Source organism: Macrobrachium nipponense, chromosome 7 (genome assembly GCF_015104395.2).
Source record: "Macrobrachium nipponense isolate FS-2020 chromosome 7, ASM1510439v2, whole genome shotgun sequence".
NCBI classification, from domain to species: Eukaryota; Metazoa; Arthropoda; class Malacostraca; order Decapoda; family Palaemonidae; genus Macrobrachium; species Macrobrachium nipponense.
In genome coordinates, this window is record NC_061109.1 from 1,398,295 (window position 1) to 1,409,327 (window position 11,033).

Sequence of the window (11,033 nt, forward strand, 5' to 3'; positions counted from 1 at the left end):
CCAAGAAGCGGAAGACGACGACCCCAATCGGACGAAGTCTACTCGAAAACGAAGAATCTCAATTACCTAGATGCCTTCATCACACTCAAACCAAGCAACGCTGTGCCAAGTCAGGAGCGTTAACACAAAAAAAGGGTTGGTTTAGAGAGTAAAAGTGCAACAGGTATGTCTATGCAAGAGTAGCCTACAAGGTAGATAAAAAAAAAAGAACTTCCAAATTCCTAGCCTAGCCTAAACTTCTTAGTATCACAGCAAAAATGCCGATAGATGTCCAAAGGTTAGACAGCTTTAGCATCGGTGATGATCCTAAATCAGTGGGTACAAGATGGAAAAAGTGGATAGGCAGCTTCCAAATTTATTTAGAAGCACTAGGGAAAATAAACGAAAAGCAGCAGAAGGCTTTGTTACTTCATACTGCAGGTTTAGAAGTTCAGGAAGTATTCAATACTTTGAATCTAACAGGTGATTCATTGCAGGACGCAATTGAAGGGCTTACAAATTATTTTGCTCCTCAAGCAAATAAATACTTTGAACGTTATCAGTTCATAGAAGCATCACAGGAATCAGGTGAGACGTAGATTCTTTTGTAACAAAGTTAAAGAAATTAGCTTCAACTTGTGAATTTGGAGATCTAGAAGACAGGTTAATAGCGCAAATTATAGTAAGGAGTAACTTGCAAGAGCTTAGAAAGAAGTTACTGCAAGAAAAGAAGTTAAATTTGCAAAAAGTTCTGGAAATAGCAAGAGCAATAGAAACTGCTAACTACCAGTCCAATGTCATTGTAGGTAAGACTCATAATAACAGCAGTAGTCAGGTAAATCATGTAGCCTATAAAAGTTGTTACCAACATGCAAAGAAAGGGCAAACAAATGGAACGAGTAAGCCTAGCCCAGGTATATCCAAGTATAACAAGGGTAAACCTAATGCATACTCACAGAAAAGTCAAAGTCACATAGGGACACAAAAACCTCAAAAGAAATCGTGCTTTAGATGTGGTAAACAAGATCATTATAGCAATGATTGGGATAAGTGCCCAGCGTCAGGTCAGACGTGCAATAACTGCAGGAAGCGTGGTCATTTAACAAGTCAGTGTAAATTTGCTAAGCAAAAGACCACAAAACAGATCAATAGAACCGTAGATTCAAATGACGGCTTTAGCTCAAATGAAGAAAGTGTACATAAGACCACAGAAGTAGAACAATTTGCATTTCACATTAATTCTGTGAACAAAGATGCACAAGAACGTCTTATGGCTCAGATAGAAATAAATGGGAAACTCACACCCATGCAAATAGACACAGCTGCAGATGTGACAATAATTTCTGAAAGAATAGCACAAACGGTACCTAACCTAGTGATAAGACCTTCAGACAAAGTGCTCAAAATTTATAATGGTACAAACATAGAGGTAGTTGGTTCATCACAAGTGAAAGTTCAGTACAAAGATCAAGAGATAGGTAAGTTACCATTGACAATAGTCAAGGGGCAAGGACAGACATTATTAGGTTTAGATTGGTTAAGATGCATAAAATTAGATTGGCCTAGTGTTCTAAGGGTTACAGATACAAAACAAGAACCAGCAGAAGAAATTTCATTAACTAATCTCCTATCAGATTACAAAGAAGTATTTGAAGACAGAGTAGGAACAGTAAAGAATGCACAAGCAGTCTTAGTTTTAAAGGAGAATGCTACTCCTAGATTTTCTGCTCCAAGACCAGTTCCATATGCATTGAAAACAGCTGTGGAAACTGAAATTAGAAGGTTAGAAAGTGAAGGTTCATGGGAAAAGGTAGATTATTCAGATTGGTCTACACCTTTAGTTCCAATTGTTAAGGACAATGGTCAAGTTAGGTTATGTGGAGATTACAAGGTGACATTAAATCCACAATTGCAAGTAGCACAACATCCATTGCCAAATCCTAAAGATATGTTCGCAACTTTGTCAGGATGCTCAGTATTTTCTAAGATAGATCTTAGACAAGCATTTCAACAACTATCCATGGATGAAAATTCCCAAAAGCTATGTACTGTAAACACACATTTAGGGCTGTATCGTCCCAAAAGACTTCCCTATGGTGTTGCTAGCAGTCCAGCAATATGGCAGCAAAAAGGAACAAAATATTTGCAGGTATGTCAGGAGTATTCATTTTCATTGATGACATATTAGTCACTGGCAAAAACAAAAAAGAGCATAGAGAAAGGTTACGTGCAGTTCTAAAGAAACTAAAGGAACACAATATCAAGGTCAACCAGAGTAAATGTATTTTAGAAGTTGACTCGGTAGAGTATTTAGGCTTTATTGTAAATGGTAAAGGTATTCATAAGACTCAAGATAAGGTAAATGCAGTGCAGTCAGCAAAGTTACCAGAAAATGTCAAGGAATTGCAATCATTTTTAGGTTTAGTAACATTCTATGGTAGTTTCATTCAAAACTTAGCGACAATTGCACACCCATTGTACAATTTGCTGAACAAAGATGTAAAATGGAATTGGACAAAGGAATGTCAAAATGCTTTTGAAAGAATCAAAGCAGAAGTGACATCACCCACATTCTTAGTACATTATCAAATGGATTTGCCAGTAAAGTTGGTTTGTGACGCCTCAAACATAGGATTAGGTGCAGTACTAGCACATGTAATGCCAGATGGTACAGAAAAACCAATAGCTTTTGCCTCTAGAGTATTGAACAAAGCAGAGAGAAATTACTCACAAATAGAAAAGGAAGCATTAGCACTAGTGTATGGAGTGAAAAAGTTCCATATGTATCTGTATGGCAGGAAAAGGTTCACATTAGTTACAGACCACAAACCTTTATTGATGATTTTAGGTCCAAAGGCAAGTTTACCGACGTTAGTAGCTGCAAGACTACAACGTAGGGCAATCATATTAGCGGCATATGATTACAACATAGAATATAGACCAACATCTAAGATGGGTAATGCAGACGCTTTGTCGAGATTGCCTGTAGACAAAGCACCAGAGCAATATGAGGAAAGTATTCTTTTGATTTCTGCATATAATTCACCTATTACAGCTAAGGAAATAGCACAAGGTACAAAGAAAGACCCCGTACTTTCAAAAGTAGTGCAGAGTCTAATAACCGGCAGAGATATTTGTGCAGAAGATGCCAATTGTAAACCATACAAAGAAATTTGGAATGAATTGAGTGTAACACAAGAATGTATTTTGAGAGGATCAAGAGTAGTGATTCCAAATGCATTAAGAAATAGAGTTCTATCAGAAATTCATGCAGACCACCAAGGTATTGTCAGATCAAAGTCAATTGCTAGAACTTATGTTTGGTGGACAGGTGTTGATAGGGACATTGAAAATTTGGTTAAGAAGTGTATGAATTGTGCATTACAACAAAACAATCCAATACCAACACGAATGCACCCATGGGAATTACCCAGATACCCGTGGCAACGTGTACATATAGATTTTGCAGGTCCATTTTTGGGATACTCATATCTGATATTAGTAGATGCATATAGTAAGTGGCCAGAAGTTATACCAATGCAAACAACTTCATCGGTAGCAACTATAAGATCACTCATGCAAATCTTTTCAACGCATGGTTTGCCAGAAAGAATAGTGACAGACAATGGCCCACAGTTTACTTCACAGGAGTTTATGGATTTTCTGAATCATCCATCCACGAATGGTGAAGCAGAAAGATTTGTTCAAACTTTCAAACATAATATGAAGTGTAGACAAGCAAACTCTGGTAATGTAGCATCTCACATTGCAAAGTTCCTATTATCCTATAGAACAACCGTGCATAATACTACGGGTATAACACCATCTTATTTGTTGATGGGGAGGAGGATCAGGAATAAGTTAGATCTAATGTATCCAAGCTTGCAGAGTCAGTTAGAACAGAAAGGTTATGATCAAGTAAAAAAACTTCCCAATGTAAGACATTTTGCTCCTTCAGGTTATGTCATGGTAAGGTCATACAATACACCAGAAAAATGGGTACAAGGAGAAATTGTCAGGAAGATAGGTAATTTACATTATGATGTTAATGTCGGTGGAAAGATTGTAAAACGTCATGTTGATCAGTTGCAGTCATTTGGTACAAATCATACAGAAGTAAAAGTTTCGAATACCTCAGACTTAAATAACTCAGATGTGCAAACTGCTCACCAAGATGTTCAAAATCATGCAACAGCTCAGAACACACCTACAGTACTCCCTAACAGAATGAGTAGAGGAAAACCACCTGAAAGATTAGATTTGTAAATGTGAGGAACAGTTGTTTCTTAGTCACAGGTAAAGGGGGAGAAGACTTATGTATGCAAGACGTTATGTAACGAGCGCGGGAAATCTTAGCTCCGCAGACACGTTCAGTTCAGAGCTATTGCACTGTGTTGCATAATGCGTAAATGTTATAAGTATAACCAATTATTATTGTGTTAGTATCGAGTCCGACACAGAGGCTTCGATCTTATAAATTCTACCTCATGTATGCAGGGTATGATTCCTTATTGTGTATAGAGCGTCGATGCTCATATGTTTGTTATGATTCTATTATATACGCTTATTGTATTTTGTATATTCAACTACCCGCCTTCTTCAATGTAGTTTAGCCAATAAACTCAAGCAAGAAGATATTGCTTTATTATCGCCCTTCATCCCGGAACCTCGGCGACGAGAAATGGAATATTACATCCAATACTAAAACACCATCTTTCCCTCTACCTACAGGTAAGAGTGAAGTGAAGAATTGTCGTATGGGTCATATAACTAAAGCAGACCCAAAATAATGACGACAAAACAAAACCCCCCTACCATGGATACAGATGAGGGTTTCCAGGTTGTCACCAGAGGCAAACAGAAGCAGCAAGGACCACCAGCAGCAACTTCAGCACCCTCACACGGAAAATACCTGATAACTCCTCCAACTGGAAGCAGCCCGTACGAATTCGTTAAGGATCTTGAAAAAAAGGTAAGGTTTTCAAGGTAAGACCCACCACCAGAGGTGAACTGTTTGTTGTTCCCACAAATAACACAACAAATGAATTCATGAAAAATAACCCTGCCTACTTCAAATACCTTAATCCTGATGACAAACCCTGCAAATTTATTTTATGCCACTTTCCTCTGCAATTTGACACCAGGGGCTATTCTGGAAAACCCTAGAGTGGTCAAGGCAGAAAGATGTCATACAAAGGGACCCAACCCCCACCCAACCCACAAAGTCTTAGTTGAGTGGAAAGGAACTCGGCCAAAATCACTGAATCTTGGCATGTGGGGCTCCTTCCCCACCATGGACTTCACACCAGAGGTACAGACACCATAGCAGTGACTGCACCGTCAAAGCCATCTGTGGTTTATGTAGTGGGAGACATCCCACAAAACTCTGCACAGATAAGTTCAAAGCTGGACAAGAAACAAATGCCAGATGCGCCGCATGCAAGGGAAACCACCATGCGTGGAACAGAAAATGCCCGATAAGGCTACAAAAAATTGACGCACTAAAAGGAATTGCACCTAGGAGCCTCCCTGAACACACACACTCACAAAACACCAGACCCCAACAGACAACTGCAGCTCCTACTACCCAGCAGGGATCAAGGTCCTATGCTACTGCAGTTAGGGGGCCTCAACAGGCTCCCAAAAACACACAGTCACACCCTCAGCCTCAGAAGAAAGAAATGAAAATACACGGCAAACCACACCCAGACCAACACACTCCAAAGAAACAAATAACCAATCCAAGAAGAAAAATAAGTTTCTCAGAACCGGCCACGCCAACAAACACATACACTTTAACCTCTCCTGTTCCCGAAACCTGCCCTATCCTCCTCACTCCAAATCCCAAAACAAGCTCCACTGTTCCTGACTCCCCAAAGCCATATAACCCCGTCTCCCCTCCTCCTCCTACCCAACAAATCAACAGGTTTGAAGTTTGCCCAGAGCTAAAACACGACAAATACATTGCACAGACCCAAGACCTCACAAATCTACTGGTGCAAATGCTATTCAAGTTTGCAGAATTAACAGGATCAAACTTCTCAAGTGGAAATAGCCAAAGAAGTGGTTGAAAAGTGCATAAGAACGTCCAGAGGACTTTTTGCATCACCATGCCTACACAAATAAATAACAACTTGGTGTCAGTTTCATCCCAAGTGACAGTACCAGGTACATCCCCAGTGCCAGGGCCAACCACAGTGTTGGTAGTCAAGGCACATCAACTGCAAATGACGAGTTAGGAAACAACAACAACACAATCAGAACAAATGATTGCAGAGATACAGACACAATAAAAATCCTCCAGTGGAACATACTAAGTGCAAACAATAAATACGCAAACACCATACACAGACATTAGAAGAAGGCTAATCACCCTGGTCAAACACACAATCCCGTCAAAGAAAGTAGACAACATCCCTTGCGGAGATGATGTAGAATCACTCAGTGTAAAACTCACACGGTACACAATATATACAGGGCTCGGGACAGCACATTTGAAGGGGAAACACTCTTCAGTGTAGCGACACAAGAAAACACAGTAATTGGGAGAGACTTCAACACACATCACCCGAGTCTAAACTCAACACAACAAACAAACACAACTGGGAGACATCTATACCAGTTTTCATGTGAATCCCCAGAGGTGTGCCTACTAAACAGTGGACAGCCAACTCATCTAAAAGGAGGAAGACTAGATCTTACCTTCACAAACACAGCACTTGAGAAGCAAGCAACATGGAAGCTGCATGAGACTCACAAGTGACCACATAGCCATTGACATTGGCCTACAGCTCAAAAAGCTGCCCCCCATACCACCACCACCAGAGAGATGGAACCCCAAGTTTGCAAACTGGGCTACATTCGAAGCCACAATGACGAGATGGGCAAGGGACTACCTTGAAAACCCAGCAAATGACATAGATATGAAGAGTTCATCAGTAAACTCAGAGAGGCAGCAAACATGTCCATGCCAAAGATCAAAAAATCCAAGATCGATCATAAAGATGCATGGTACTACTGTGAAAGAGTCAAAGAACTCAATGCCAGAGTCAACAGAGTCCGGAAACTCTTCAGACGGGAACCATCTGACGAGATGCACAGACTTCTCAGAGAGGTAATAGCCCACGCAACTGAAGAGACAAAAGAAATCAAACAACAGGCATGGTATGATTGGTGTGCAAACATCAGCAGACAAACTCCAGTAACCCAGATCTGGAGATTCCTTGCAAAAATTGCAGGGAAAGGAAGAACACCGCAAAGCATCCACCCCAACCCACAAGAAGCTGACAATATAGCCAGAAACTTCGCAGAAAGGACAAAATCCCACAACCTTCCCCAAACAACACGGGAAAAATAAATGAAATTTCCCCAGCAAGGTGGAGGGAAATCAATACTGCCTGCAACACACCTGATGACACAGACACTAGTGGTGGGCAGAAATCGACTCCGGAATCGATCTTGGCGAGTCTACCTTAGCGATCCCGGAGTCGACTCACATCCACAGAAAATCGACTCCACTCTGCTCCCTATCCGCCAGCCGTTCGGCGCACGTGATCATGACTCATTCATCAAGATCACCGACCTGGGGTCAGCTCGCTGACCGCTCAGGGTCAGGGATCGATCATCAGTCAATGACAGTCAGTGGTTATAGGAAGATCTCATCGTCGGTGTCGGAATCGCCTGAATCGCCTCATTTTAATGTAAGTGTACAGTTCAGTGCATTGTATATAAAGCATTTCTAACGTTGCATTTAGAGGACAGTTATAAAACGTGTACATACATACGTGTTATAAATAGTAGCAGTGGTATTTATGACAGTAAATAGTAGTAATTATGAGAAATAGTCACAAATACACGTGACATACATTTTTTTTTTCAAATAAGCCACGAATTCCTTTTAATTTCGAATTCACTTTCAACTTAGAAGAAACATTTCTTTATGCTTCTAAGCAGAATTACTAAGTGAAAATACAGACAGATTTTTTTTCTTCTCAGATTTCGTCCGTGGACTTTGATTCTAATCATGCAGCCAGCCGCAAAACGTGCAAGAAAGAGTCCTGTGTGGGACTTCATGGAACAGGATTCCCCCACCACCGTTAAGTGTTTGATATGTAAGCAAACGTTAGCTTACAATAGAACTACAAGTTCTATGATGAAGCATATTCAGTCGAAGCACCCTTTACAATATGCAGAACAGAAAGAAAATAATTCACCTGTTTCACCTGCAACATTGTCTCAATCGCAAGCCACATCAAGCCACTTTGCCCAGCAAACTCTGCCTGATGTATTTGCTAAAAAAGATGGCTATAAGGAAGGAGGTTTGAAAAAGCAACAACTTGATAAACTGCTCATTAAAATGATTGCAACTGACTTGCAGCCAATATCCATTGTCGAAGACAAAGGATTCAAAAATTTTGTTTATGGTCTAGATCCTTGGTGTGTTATGCCTAGCCGGAGGGATATGACTAGAAAATATTTGCCTGCAATGTATGATGAAGCTGTGAAACAAGTTCAGGGCGAGCTAAGAGAAACACCACATGTATCGCTCACAACAGATCTATGGACTTCAAGGCAAACTAGGGGCTTTATCACCGTGACTGCTCATTACATTAACTCAGAGTGGAATTTAAAATCAGCTGTATTAGAAACGGCTCGTTTGAAAGTGGATCACACAGCAGAAAATATTGCTGATGAACTAAAACGCATTTGCACTCTATGGGAAATTCTTGATAAAGTATGCTGCATTATTACTGATAATGCAGCAAATATTGTGGCAGCAGTAACAAAATACATGCAAATAAAACAACAGCCATGTTTTGCGCATACACTGAATCTTGTTGTGCAAGATTCAATAAAAAACACAAATGAAATAAAGCTGTCACAAGAAAAAATTAAGCGCATAGTGTCTTTTTTTCACCACAGCGTGAAGGCAACAGACAAACTAAGTGAAATTCAAAACCAAAATGGAGTGGAAAGGAAAAAGTTAATAATGGATGTTGACACCAGGTGGAACTCGACGTTTTATATGATGGAAAGATTTCTCGAACAGCATGAAGCCATTACCACCACTTTGTGTTTGTTAGGGAAAAGCAACATGTGCCTTAGTAGTGAGGAACTGGAAGTTGTAAAAGGTGCAGTGTTGCTACTGGGACCGTTTGAAGAGGCAACGAGAGAAATGTCCACAGAAAATTTCACATCCTTGTCAAAGGTTATTCCAATTACGAGGGCACTTCAGCAGTGCATAAACTCAAATGCTCACATGAGAACAGGTTTTGGCACTGAACTGCAAAAACAGTTGCAAAAAAGATTTGCAACAGTGGAAAAGGTGTTCCAGCTGGGAGCAGCAACGTTGCTAGACGTGAGGTTTAAAAGTGTCTTTTGTTGACATGGGAAATGTGAAGGTGACTGAAGAGAGAATTATGAATTTAATGCGCAGTGAATATTCTCAAGAGGAGATAAACGAGTCTGTGCCAGTACCTCATGTATCCCAGTCGTCAGAGAGAGAGAGCCACATAAATGAAGTGCAGGTTAAACGGGGATCACTCTGGCAATGCTTTGATGCTAAAGTGGAAACAATTATGAAGTCACAACGATTGACAAGCATAGGGCCTCACATTGAATTGAGGAGGTACCTCGAGGAACCAATAATTCCCCGGGACGAGGACCCATTGAAATGGTGAAAATGCATAGTGTACTTTTTCCAAAGCTGCATGCCTTAGCTAAAAAGTTTCTATGCATTCCAGCTACTTCTGTACCTTCTGAAAGACTTTTTTCGAAAGCAGGGGAACTAATTTCACACAGACGTAGTGCTTTGAGTGATAAAAATATCAACATGATATTGTTTTTGAATAAAAACATGTAAATAAACCCTATCTGAAGCTTTATTTTAATTATTACCGTTACTAATATGTCATACTGCTAGTTTGATCCATCTCTAATATATGTGATACTGCTTTATTGATTGATGTAGGAACCATGTGATATTGGAAATGTTTATCATTACTGGAACTATAATATGTGATACTGATCCCTCATCATTACTGTAACTATAATAGTGATACTGACTCATCATTACTGTAACTATAATATGTGATACTGATCCCTCATCATTACTCATACATGTGCTATATATTGCTTTATTGGTTAGTGTAGGTAACTTGTGATATTGAAAATATATATTACTGTAATATAAAAACATGTAAATAAACCCTATCTGAAGCTTTATTTTAATTATTACCATTACTAATATGGCATACTGCTAGTTTGATCCATCTCTAATATATGTGATACTGCTTTATTGATTGATGTAGGAACCACGGTCGGAACCATGTGATATTGAAAATGTTTATCATTACTGTAACTGTAATATGTGATACTGATCCCTCATCATTACTAATACATATGATATATATTGCTTTATTGGTTGGTGTAGGTAACGTGATATTGAAAATATATATTACTGTAATATGTGTTACTGAGCTTTCACCATTACTACATGTGATATTGGTTAACTGGTCGATTTATGTACCAAATGTGATACTGAAAAATATTTATTATGTATTGTCATATCATATTGGAAATGTTTGTCATTACTGTAATGTGATATTCAAATATTTCCAGCAAGGAAAAAGAAACGGCGGACCTTTAAAATAAACAGATGTATAAAGTAAAAGTGAAAGCTTAAAAAGAGAGGAAGATGTATAAAAGAGAAAGGAGAATAAAATGAAGGAGGATATATAAAAGAGAGAGTAAACAAAAACATAATAAGGAGTGTCAAATGAAATAGATTAATAAAGAAAATTTCTGAGGTGAATAAAAATGAGTGTAAACAATTGTAATTGAAATTAAACTTACAATCAATCTTTGAAACATATAGTAGAATAATTGATCATATGTTAATAAGACAAACACTAAAGAAGGAAATAAGTATAGCATTTATAATGAACAAAAAAAACCAAGGAATAGGCTATATGATTCGAGACAAACTGCCAAAACTAAAAGCCATAGGGCAAGGTCATAGATTAAGAGGATAAGATGGCCCAGATAAAGCAGAC

The 11,033-nt window shown here is 39.0% G+C and overlaps 2 protein-coding genes across 2 annotated transcripts; both read left to right on the plus strand.

Moving 5' to 3' along the window:
- Nucleotides 1-257: 257 nt before the first annotated feature.
- LOC135217248 (uncharacterized protein K02A2.6-like) lies at nucleotides 258-4,245 on the plus strand. Its single transcript, XM_064252977.1, has 3 exons — nucleotides 258-567; nucleotides 786-2,024; nucleotides 2,129-4,245. Exons 1-3 carry the CDS (start codon nucleotides 258-260, stop codon nucleotides 4,243-4,245), a joined length of 3,666 nt encoding a protein of 1,221 aa, XP_064109047.1.
- Nucleotides 4,246-8,131: 3,886 nt separating this feature from the next.
- On the plus strand, nucleotides 8,132-9,870 carry LOC135217249 (zinc finger BED domain-containing protein 4-like). Its single transcript, XM_064252978.1, has 2 exons — nucleotides 8,132-9,337; nucleotides 9,608-9,870. Exons 1-2 carry the CDS (start codon nucleotides 8,132-8,134, stop codon nucleotides 9,839-9,841), a joined length of 1,440 nt encoding a protein of 479 aa, XP_064109048.1. The 3' UTR covers nucleotides 9,842-9,870.
- Nucleotides 9,871-11,033: the final 1,163 nt, after the last annotated feature.